A 12,489-nucleotide genomic window follows, 5' to 3' on the forward strand; every position below is an offset into this window, starting at 1 on the left:
CTCTTGTGATGTGACTCCATGACCTGTTATCTCTCATGGAAGCCATTAAATGAACACACGCTCAGTTATACACAGTATAACTGGTATTTGCTTGCAGCGCCGTATTTGACAGCAGCCGGAGAGCATGTCAAATGTGATTTCATCTGTGAGAATGCAACTGACTTCATACATACAGCAGCCAGAAACATAGAGCCACTGGCAATGAAGCACTTTAAGACAGTTGTAAATGGTAGATTTTTGTATTTTTACTTGGGCATAAACAGATTGTCAGCTCAGAGGGTTTTCCTGAGGCTAAATTTGTTTTTCTTCTAACTCAGGCATTTTCAGAGGCTCTTGTCTGTTGATAAATCTGCCAGTGCCCACAGGGACGGAAAATCTTCCGCTATACGCTGGAGAGAAACGAGGGAGAAACTTATTAGGACCTGGAGGGGATTCCAAGTCTTAGCAATGATTCTTATACTGTATCTTTAATGTCACACTGAGCTGTGCTCTAACATCCTGACATGCTTTTAAATCGACTATCGTAGCCAAAGGATACACATAGAGAGTATTCTCAGACAATGCCAACAGATTAGATGTTTTATACAATCCTAGGTTTGATGGAAACATTGAGTAAATCTACCTAAAACGGAGGGAGTCTCCGTCTCTGTATGTCTGTCCTTCCTTTTTTTTACAATAACTGTTCATCTGATCAACCTTCACATTTTGCAGGTCTTTTGCTGAGGACCCAAGAAAGTGTAGTGTGGAGTGTAAACTCTTGAGATCTGCAGGATATATTTATTGGTCTATTAGTATGTACACGCTGTGAGGTGTATTTACTGTTACACCGCTGAATGGCATGCTGGAAAGAGCTTGCTCTCCATTGTCCCTAAATTCAAGAGTAGATAAAGAAAACCAGACTGCAGATGCAACATTGCAGCAAACTCAAACTTCAAGCATCAGCAGTGTAACTTTGGAAATGAACATTTTGTTCCTGGAAAAAATCTGGTCCCAAATAGTTAGCTGTTAACAAATGGCACATTTACTCCACACAACTAAGTGTAATACTAAGGACCCCAGGATTGGATGAGCTGTTCTTGAGAAAGCTGCAAGCAGCAATACTGGAGACCAGGCAATCGACCTGTTCCTAACAGACACATTCTGAACGCCAACTAATTTCACAATTGATCACTCAGTTTAAGTCATTTAAAACATATAAACAAGTCAAAATACTATGATTCCAGCTTTTTAAATGTGAATATTTTCTAGTTTCTTCTCTCCTCTTTGGCCATAAATTGAATATCTTTGGAATGTGGACAAAACAATATATTTTAGGATCATCCTGGGCTTTGGGAGTCACTGTTTTTTCACAATTTTCTGACATTTTATCGACCAAACAATTCATTGAATAATCGAGAATATAATCAACAGAATGAGTGCCAGTGAAAATAATCATTAGTTGCAGCCTTATTGAAAGTGGGAAACCATTGATGAATCAATAAACTGATTCATTGTTTGAAGACAGTTTTCTCCTAATTCTCTGATTCCAGCTTCTTAAATTTGAATATTTTCCAGTTTCTTCTTATTATATAATAGTAAACTGAATATCTTTGTGTTTTAGACTGTTGGTGAGACAAAACAAGACAAATGAAGACATCACCCTGGGCTTTGGGGAAACTGATGGAAATGTTTCACTTTTTTTTCTGGCATTTTATAGACCAAATAGTTTCATCATTGAAATAATAGTTTGTAGCATCCTTGATCATCAGCCAGCTAATTACATAAATGACCCAAACTGTTCTAACTAGCTTGTAAGAGACCATCTTGCTGATAAAAAGGAGATTGCGTGGGCCACTGTATCAATTTAGAACAAACTGGTGCCATCTGCCTAATTAAAAAAATGTTGAGGTTAAATATTCATAATACACATGACTTAGCATGACGCCGCAGGGTAGATGGGATTTTCCCCTGCTGGCCTGCGCTCTATTACTTTCTGAAGTCAGCTAAAGCTCAAGCCTCCTGCCACAGTGCAGTCTCTCTTCTATTTGTGCTACATTATTTCCTCAATCAGACGTTACATAACATGCAGTTCAAATGCTTCTCATGCAGAAAGAGAAGCTAAACACAAATTTCATTGTCAAAACAAGTCTGTTGATTCAGTACTCATTTGCAAATCTGAGCCCCTCTTCCTACTGCAGGCAGGATAACAGTCTAGTGTGGCAGCTTTATAAATACAATAACCTCACAGAGAACATTTGAACGCATAATGGTGAAGTGAACTTTGGACTTTATCATTATTAAGTCAAATTACATTCCTGCACAAGTACACGATGAAACAGTAAGTATAAACTGAATAGATTTGCTTCTTCTTGGCAGTGCACAACAGAATTAATAAATCTGGGCTATTTCTAGAACATATAAGAAAATAACATGCAGAGAGAAATGAGTGGTGCTAAGAAACACACACACACACACACACACACACTCACACACACACACACACACACACACACACACACACACACACACACACACACACACTCTAATTAAACTCTATCAGTGAGGCAAAGAAAGAACAGCTGTCTTCATTTTCTCCTTCAACATAACACAAGTGTGTCTCTCACATGCAGACTCACTTATAGGCATATAGGCAAAATATTCCACAACAACCTCCCAACTTGCCCGCTGTCTTATACACCAACACAGACAAAACCTCAGTGCACACAGTAAAACACAAGCCTACATAAGCCTACATACAATAAATGAACCATCCCACCGTTTGGCAATTTTTCTCCACATGCCCTGAGCAAACAGATGGCGAATGTTCTGCGCTTATTTAAGATGGTACCTAAGTAGCTACTGTGAGCCTGAAATCTGCGCTGTGGATGAGTCTTAGTATTTACATCACAGTGGCCAAAGTGTACTCCTGTATGCGTGTTCTGTTCAACTACCACTGTCTATTTATGATTCATATTTCAAGGGGGAGTGCAGGCTGTGGAAAGCTGGCTCCCTGATGAAGAGCCCTCTGAAATGCAGGAAAACGTCCCAGCATGCACCCACACTCACAACGGCCCAAATCTCACACCCACAGCTTTTGTCACCCGGAGCCTGAGAGATGCATGCTTTTGCATTTGTGTAACAAAATATTGGGAAAAATGATGGTCAGCTTCTTCTTTCTTAAAAATTCTCGGAGAGGGACAAAAATATGTCCACAGTCACGCACCACCAGTTCAATTTTCCCTCTGCAATTACAGCTAATAATACAATAAGGAAACATTAAAGGTTTGGTGTATAGGATTATAGGATATATTGGCAGAAATGCAATGTAATAAAAGAAGTGTTTCTTTTGATGAATAATCACCTGAAAATAGGAATTGCTGCATTCTTGTTACCTTAGAATGAGCCGTTTAAGCTGCATTGGGTACTCTTCTATGGAGATAACCATGTCACACCGTCATGTTTCTACAGTCGCTCAGAATGGACAAAACAAACACTGGAGCTAGATAAGGCCATTCCTGTATTTTTGTTGGCCACTGTAGTGAGAAGCCTCTGAGCAACAAAAGTGTCAGAAAAACACAGATTTTTTTTAGTGTAAAACCGCTGCATTCAGTTGTTTTTACTGGTTTAATCACTAGGCCTGTTTGTTTTGAAGAGAAAGAGACCTCTATGGGTATTTCGGCTACTGGTAAAAACCTCCTGAACAACTGGATCTTAATTTATTACAGAAAAAAGGGGAGCACCCATTAGCAGGTGCTGGGCGAGCCCACCGTCAGTGATATGCCATACAGTAAAGGACAGGGGTCTGCAACCTACACTATCAAAAAAGCCAAAACAAAAAAAATGTCTGGAGGTGCAAACATATTAAGCCAGTTAACATTATTAATGGGTCTTAAGAAGCATTCATTCATATCATTCATATATTCATAATCTGTCCTCTTTTGGAGTTGGAATCCATGGCTAGCTTAGCTAAAGAGACTCAAAATCAGGAACTGGTATTTAAATTATTATTTTAAGCCACATGGAGCCACTGGAGAGAGGCTCAATAGCCACACGCGCCTCCAGAGCTGCAGGTTTCCTACCACTGGTGTAGAAGAAACAATGATTTGTAACGTTAAACTGCTTTATTCAGTGTTTTTCCATTTGTCATAGAGAGGAAGAGATCTCTGGGGAAAATTCAGCTCCTGGTAAAAACCTCCTGAGCAATGATCACTGAAAGAATTCTAACTGAGAGGTTTCAGCTGGTTGCGCTCTGCAATCCTCACAAAAATCCCCTGAATCTTACACACCGAACCTTTAAACATGTGCACTGATAACAGATGTGTACATGTTGTAAATCTCAGACATTTGCTTTTTATTTCTGTTTTCATAATTTATGACATCTGTTACTTCAAGTCACTTCAAGGTACATTAAATAAAAACAGACGTGGTGAGACAGGCTTTTTTTAAGCAGCATCTTATCACTGTGATTTACAATGATACATCGCAGCTTCACACAACACAGTGGTGGGATTTAAATGCCATCCGCTTACACAACACTGCCAGTAGCTATTTACTGTGGCTGTGACTCACTGTCAACTTTACAACCAAAAGTGGACCTCCAGAGATGCGAGGAATCCTACTGACAGTCTGGGCTAAGGAGAGTTGCTTGTAGATTTACACCAGGAGAGGAGGTGAGTCAGCTCTGATTTACATGGACACTGCAGTAAACGATACTGAGTGCAAAAGAGCAGAACTGTTGTGGACAAAGAACAATACCATGCGTTGACAAAAAAAAAAAAGCACAAATGCAGTTTATTATGAGCTTTAGTCTGCACAAACACGAAATCGCAGTCCAACCAAAAAGTGATACGTATTCCAACTTATTTGCCTCAGCATTGCTTTGCAGCAGTTTATTTGCTAAGCCTAAGCAAATAAAAGTGGCTCTTGTAAAGGTGACTCATTCCCTCAAGACCCTTCCTTGGTTTGGTTGCTTGAGAGAAGCGCTGATAACCAGACTGTGAAAAGCAGGGGCTTTATGGGATTGACTCCCCACCTGCACTGCCTTCCCAATCTCCCAGATATTCTTCCATTCCCTAAGCGGGACTACTTTACATAATCATAAGCCATTTTGTGTGCATCATTAATTCAGTCCTGACTGAAGCCATTTAATCATTCCTTGGAAGAGGTGCGGGTTCTCACAGTCAAGCTCTGTGATTTTAACCAGTCGTGTCGTGCAGGCCCGGTGTCACATTACAGAACGGCTCAAGTCTGTGGCGAGGCAGCCCGCTAAAGCTGCTGCAATCCCTCCGTATACCCTGAAAAGATGTTCACTTTGATGGTTCCCTCGGCCTTGTGGGGGAGGTCAATTCCAACGTAACCTGCGTCCATGGACTGAAAGACTTGAGTCAAGCTCAAGGCTGCCACTCAAGGAAACAGAGGACTGTATGCAAATGAGGCTGATCTGAATTTCACACGGCTGTATTCTGCAGTGTGGATAATCTTGGAAAGTTTTGGCGGTTGGATAAGCTTTAACTGTATTCATTTGGGGAACAGTTATAAAACTGCTAACCTTCGTCAACTGTCAAAAAAGGCAAAATGGAAAACTGACTTTAACAGAGAAAAAAACCCCTTGTGCTCAAGGATGAAAAGATAAATGCACGGCCACGCTAAGAGGCCTTGCAAGCTTAAACTCAAAGAGGCATGTCTGAAAGATACACAGTGACATGAGCACAGATCACTCCAGCCTACTGTACTTCCTCTTGGGCATAGTGCCTACACCAGCATTAACCTCCCTTTCTTCCCTTTCACTCTCGCCTCCCTTCCTTTTCATTCCCATCTCTTCAAAACCCCAAAACATTATGTCGTAGCCTCAGTGCTTGCATTTCTGAGCCTAACGCTGCATTTAGGCCTGCATTACCTTCGGTATGCATCAGATGCAAGTCTGGTTCACAAACACAGAGCCCGTTATGTGCCTTGGACGACACTGCGGAAGCGGAGAACACAAACAGCCGCTGGCCCCCCGAGCTGAAAATGATTTTACTCATTCAATATCATTAGCCTCAATAATGACAGAGCGCCAACATGGCGAGGCTGCCGCTGGCAAATAAGATGCAAAGGATTGTGGTGTTCCTCCAGATAACAGCGCTGAGGATGGGTAACGTGTTTCCTCAAATCAACACCACAATCTTAATTTCTCAGTCAACCTACTACAAAGCAGTCTCCTTTAAAGACACATCACTGAGCTATTGTTTCTTCTGTGGGTTTTAGGGCTTAAAAACATTATTTGAAAAAGATAACTGTTGATTTTAATACTAACAGTTCCACAAGAAATTAAGCCATTTACCATTAGAGCTGCACTGATAAATGGGTTAGCTGTCAACTATCAAATTAATTGCCAACTTATGTGATAATCGATTAATCAGTTTCTTTAGTGATCTATGACAGCCAACTGGATATCTTTGAGTTGTGGACAAAGTAAGACTTAATCATTTGTTACTTAGTGTAAGAATACAAACAAAAGGTTTTGTTTAGTAAAATATGTATATATTCAATAAAATGATAAAAAGAAGAAAACAGCTCACAAGCATTTGATGGAGACCTTTTGCACAACACTCTCCTGTTGAGAAATGTGTTCAGTTATATTAATTTTCCATCACAAGAACTAGCGACACCTTTTAGCAAAAAGACAGTACGCCTCGGTAACACTTTGCCTCTCAAACCAAGGCTAGAAACAAGACTGTTACGATATCATTCAATTTTTACAAATCACAAAATTAAGTTGCTAGTTAAAAATAAAATGTCTGGATGAAAGTTTAGTGTAATTATGTATATTGCATTGGATGCAGCAGTGCTAGAATCAAGGATGCAGTTTTTATGGAGGGTTAGTCATTTTAAATCCATAGTTCAACAATGGTCTTTGGTGTGCAGTTGAGTGCCAGGTGTGAAAATATACAGCGAAAAGGTCATTATTGCAAAATGACTCCAGAGGAATGCATTGCATTAATGGACAGCTTGCTGCAGATCTTAATGTACTGCACCTTACCACGCTGAAAAGTAATGTGAACTCATTTTCTCACCAATGCTGCCTACAGATTGTGTGTCTTCAGCTATTGCTTAATTTGCTGCTCACTTTCCTCCTCTCAGTGATTCAATATGCATTTAAAGATATCCCACAGATTTACTCCTTCTTTAAAAGATAAAATCAGCACACAAATAGAAGAATTTTGCATTTTGTTAGAAAGTCTTTTCTCCATGTCAACCTTTGCCTAAGTGTTAAATGTTGAGACTTGAAGATAAAAGTCACTAGTTTTTATGTCCCATGAGGTTTCTAGACACACAGAGGCGAAACAGTAGTGTAGATGGCAGTCATCGGTAATCAACTGAATGAAGGGGTGCAGTAAATATTCAATGCAGCATCATGACAACATACACTGTTGTAGACAAAAGACATAATTATGCAAAGTTTTCACAGCATGTCAGGGACACTTTTTAATGTGACAGCTGGTCTTATTCCAACAGTGATAACTGACTTTATGAAGCTTTTAATGTAATGATTGGAAGTATATCTGATTTGAATATTCCTGGAAAACATCATCTGCAGTGATGATATATATAAACCAACCCAAATATGTAAATATTATAAACAAACACATAAATGGTGTTTAATAATTATAGTGTTCTTGCACTTAAGAGACTAATCTGGAAAAATACTGATTAGTTTCCCCTTTAAAGCTGAACAAATGCAGCTTACTGTACTTTATTTGTGATGCTTGTTTGTTACTCCTGCACAGAACAGATTAGACATCAATGACCAATTAAAAATATTTTCTTTTTTTTAGTTTTACCATTTAAATATAAAGACCAAATGAAAGCACTAATTGCATTTTTTTCCTCCTGGGATCTTGCTGTTTTTGAGGGGAGTTTAGGGAGGTTAATTCATTATTTACTGTTATAATAATGGTCATCAATTTTAAACAGGTGGGGTCCGGCAGTTCTGACAGGAAAAGGTAAGGAAGAAAAACTGGCGTACAATAGAAAATTGGACAAATGGACAGTCCTGTCTGTGATGTATTACAGCCCAAGTCATAAAAAATGTGATGGTCATCATTTAAAATCAACTTTAGCAAGGGGATAGAAATCCTACAGTTTAAGATCAATTCAAATATTTTATAAGTCTGAAAGTTTTGGGGCCAAAATGTGAAGTGATCGGTTAACAGTTCAGACATGCCCTACCTATACTTCATCCCAGTCTTCATGCTTTGCTCGCTGGAGGAAGGCACGCTCTGAACAGAGAGTTGTCCGAGACTGCGAGCCACCATCGCCACTGCCCTGAACTTGCTGCGGGTGCCTGTGTTGGGGCTGTTGGCATTCTGTCGGTTAAGCCGGTCCTCCGTGGTGCGGCTCACCCCCCCACGGTGATCCGTGCACACTAATGAAACCTGCATCCTGGTGTTTGACAGTCCCTACCAACTGCAGATACTCTAATTAAACTCTCCTCTTGTTAAATCAGGTAAGACAAACTTGCAGGAGATGCAAAGTCAGAGGATCCTCTGAAGAGCGTGAGACAGTCCAATCTAAAGGAGGCTCCAAGTCAAGCCTCAAAATCACCTCAAATCACTGCCCCGTCGCTGAAGTAGCACACAATGTTGGGTAGAAAAAAAAAAAAGCGGGGCAGTAAGGTGGGAGGGCAGATCAGGATGTATTCAAACAATAAAGGATCACTGATCAAGTAAAAAAATTTCCTCTCAAAGGAAGTCCAAATACAAGCGCAACATCACAGCATCTCTGCCGCAGCTGGCGTCAGAAACAAATGTGCAATCACTGTAGACTTTGCATACACAAAACGCAGGTCCAGTACAAAGCCTTAAAAAAAAAAATCTTCCAGAGTCCAAAAAAAAGCAGAGATTGTGTAAATTCCACCTCTGCAAGTTTTTCCTTGATTCATCTGGGTGTCCCCCTCTCTATTTATCTATCAATCAGAGGCTCATCAGAAGCTGAAAGGCAGATTTAGTCTTGCAATTTCCTTTTAAAGCTGAGCTCAGTGCTAGAGATAACACCTCTTGCTGCCAAGCTTAAAGAGTGGAAACGCATAGATCCACACAAAAGGATGGCGAGAATAAAACACGAACACACAGTTCCAGGGGGTTTTCATCTCCCCTCCTGAGTCCGCCTTGACAGTTGCGCTGGCTGCTGAATATTCTGAATACTGCTGCGTGTTAGCAAAAGGGCAACCTCATATTCACTTGTCTGCTCTGGCCGTTGCCTGGATTAAACTTACATCTGTATGCCTTGTGCTGAGCATAAAGCTGCACAGTCCACACAGGCAAGAGATGGGAGGAGAGAGAGAGGGAGAGAGAGAGGGAGGGAGGGAATGTGGTGGGAGGGATGTGAGGAGAAGCTATGAGGAGGAATATTCAGAGAGCCAAAGCAGCGTGAGAGAACAAGGCATTGAAATCTGTTGTGTTTAGAGCAGCACTCTTAAGAAAAGGGGAGTGCATTTTTGTGCTCAGCTTTGTCCGTCTGTTGCCCTGCAGTGCGCTTTAATGTAGTTTATTCTGTTAGATGAAAAAGAGAGAAGCTGAACACTCACTGGTCAGGACTTTGCATTAGCCGATGGCCTCAGAATGGGGGGGCTCTCACGTGGGTCTGTTCAACTGCCCATGAAATATTCATTATGTAACTTTATCTGTGACAATATATGTCAAAGGCAGGGCTGTCACAGTGTTTTTGTCTACACTGCTTTATTCCTTGTGAGTGATTAAAATAAATTACTTAATCTTGAATATTCCTCAATTGAGCTAAGAAATAATTAAGGTTGCAGGATATAGTGCCAGAATACAACTGAATATCATGTGGCTATACTGATCTGATGAACAATAAAAGCTTTCTTAGAGAAGCAGAGTAGTAAAAATATGATAATGGTTGGAGGTTGAAAGTAAACACCACAGTAATTGGAACTCAACGCAACAGTGGCTGCAGATTGAAGAGACAGTAGATTAGACACACGCTCCCAGTAATACAATACTGAAGCTTATCTGAGTGGACCAGCGAGTGTGCCAGGGAGATAATTAAAAGAGATGCCATCAGGGGCAGACGTGTGTTGTAAAAGCAGTCAAAGAAGCGACCTCCATCGCAGGAATCCAGCAGACAGGCGGTTGCTAACTGACAGCTCTATTCCTGGAGCGATGACCTTTGGTCTCTTGGACTTAAATAGAACCCTGAGGGGAAAGGTGCTTTAATTCAATGGAAATGTGATTTAAATTTCACACTGTGTGCAGAGAGCAGGGGAGCAAAGTTCAAAACTGCCTTTCAAATAGAGCTCTGCGACATGTAGAAAATCAAATGCCTTAATATTTTTGACCAAATACCTCAATATCGCAAAGATACTGTAAGGTTTACTACTGGTGTTTTCACAAAATATTTACACCATGAGATTTTTGATAAATGGTCATCAGTAATGTGGACAAAATGATTAAGTGGGTGAGGGTAAATAATAGAATAGCTAGAGCGCCTGGTAAGAAGGGAGGCACGAAATTGGATTGTTTGCTGATATCCAATATGCTCATGTATAACTTATTTGGTCCATAACCCATACCGATATTTTTTTCTCCACCTAATTTTATTGATTATGCATACTGTTCTCAAAATAGCCCACCAGCAGATGGAGACATAAAATACAGTACTTTTCAGGGTATGCAATATACATTCATTGTGCACAATAAGAAAAATAGTTCAGCATAAGGTTAATGTCTTGTACATCTTCACTTTGTCAATAGAAAAAAAAACAGTTTGTGATATGGTCAAAAATTTTGATACTTCATTTTAAAGCCAATGTCTGCCAATACTAGTGCATGTATTATTGTGCATCCCTACTGTTAAGTTAGGAAAACTACATTACTTTATTGTCATGCTGCCTTCAAAGGTCTAGTGTGTAGGATTCAGTGATATCTAACGGTGAGAATGCAACTTAAACTTCTCCTGTGCATAAAGTGTAGGGATGTGCCATATCATTCACAAGAACATTGGTAATATGATAAGAAAAATTCATATTGTGATGAAGACAATATTTTGATTTGACATAATGACCTCATACTGTTACAAACGGCAACACAAACCACGACTGAAAGCAAAATTTCCAGCAGCTCCACACTGACTTAGTTAATATGAACAGCCCCTACAGCCTGTCAAAACAAACGCAGGTCTGTGTGTGTGTGTGTGTGTGTGTGTGAGGGTGTGTGCGGCTGGGTCTGAAGGTTAGCGCTGCACGACACACACTTTATATAAACTAGATTCAAGGGTCCTTTTTTGTACTGTAACTGGCAACCGTTTAAATGTGTAATTTGTGGTTGATTCTATTTTGTTGTATTACTTATGTTTAATAAAGAATCTGAATCTCACTCTGAGATACTGCTGTTGTTTGAAAACTTAAGAAATGAAAGATCATTTTTGTTCAGTTTTTACTAAACAATGGCTGGGCCATATCATGCTGTGTAGGAGAACTGATCAACATGAAAACGTGAAACCTCAAAACCTTGAATGGCCCTATCTATAACCAATGTTTGGTTTGCCCATTCTGGGCAACTATAGAAACAACGAAGACCATTAAGAGGACGAAGAGGACGAAGAGGACCTGCTTTGTATGTTGACATAAATGGCTCATTCTAAGGTAACTAAAACACTATTCTTATTTTCAGGTGATTATACACAAATGAAAGCATAGTTACAAATTTTATCTTCAATTTCTGACAATGTATCCACCTAAATCCTGCACACTGGACCATTACATGCAAGAAAAAACAATACTTACAATACATAAAAAATTCAAGAAGATATCTAGTCTCATTTCACAATATTGTTATAACTAGAGTTGTTTCAATACCAGAATAGATAATGCCTCGAATACTGGAATGCTGAATTGGGTGCTCACAAGTGCCTATGCACCAATTCGATACAAGATAATTTACTGATAAACTCTAAGTAGTAGTCACCTGAATAAAATGGCAGAAATCAATTCGTTGCTGCCGTAAAACAGTTGCCTACACAGCAAGTTGCACTGTGCAGCCACTAGCAACCACTAAGAGCTGCGATAATAAATTAATTTTTGTTTTTTGAAATGGGTAACAGCAAAATGTCAAACTAGATAATAAAAGAAAGTTCAGTGAGGCTCATTCTCTGTATGTATTTGTTAATGTTATACAAAGGGTTTAACCTGAGCCATGCAATATAACAATGATAGCAGTCATTTCTATAGAAGGCTTATAGTATACAACTTTTTTTTTTTTTAAAGGTAATGGTATTGAATTGGTAGTCCATATTGGCCAATTCACAAGTTGAGGGATCGGTATCGGAAAGGAAAGGAAAAAAATGGTATCAGAACATCCCTGGAAATAACAATATTTTCCCCAGCCTTACTTTTGAATGTTCCTCCCTGTAGTAACAAAGTGTGTTAGAGGTTTATAAGGAATCCTCTGAATCAGCAATACCCTGAATGTGACTGCATATCAATCTCAAAAGCGGCAGCCGGAGCGACAT

At 39.7% G+C, this 12,489-nt stretch overlaps 1 protein-coding gene across 4 annotated transcripts in view; it reads right to left on the reverse strand.

Moving 5' to 3' along the window:
- kcnab2a (potassium voltage-gated channel subfamily A regulatory beta subunit 2a) overlaps positions 1-12,489 on the reverse strand; it is a 111,863-nt gene that overhangs the window by 30,202 nt on the left and 69,172 nt on the right. The window contains exon 1 of one of the 4 annotated variants that reach the window (XM_042506514.2): positions 8,191-9,259. The exons of the other annotated variants lie outside the window; for them this stretch is intronic. Coding sequence (XP_042362448.1) covers positions 8,191-8,402 — 212 coding nt within the window. The 5' untranslated portion in view covers positions 8,403-9,259. Of the gene's footprint in view, positions 1-8,190; positions 9,260-12,489 lie in introns of those variants that run through there. 4 annotated transcript variants of the gene reach the window in all.

The sequence above is a fragment of the Plectropomus leopardus genome, chromosome 2, assembly GCF_026936395.1.
Source record: "Plectropomus leopardus strain MGB_pleo_1.0 chromosome 2, ASM2693639v1, whole genome shotgun sequence".
In the NCBI taxonomy this organism is placed as follows: Eukaryota; Metazoa; Chordata; class Actinopteri; order Perciformes; family Serranidae; genus Plectropomus; species Plectropomus leopardus.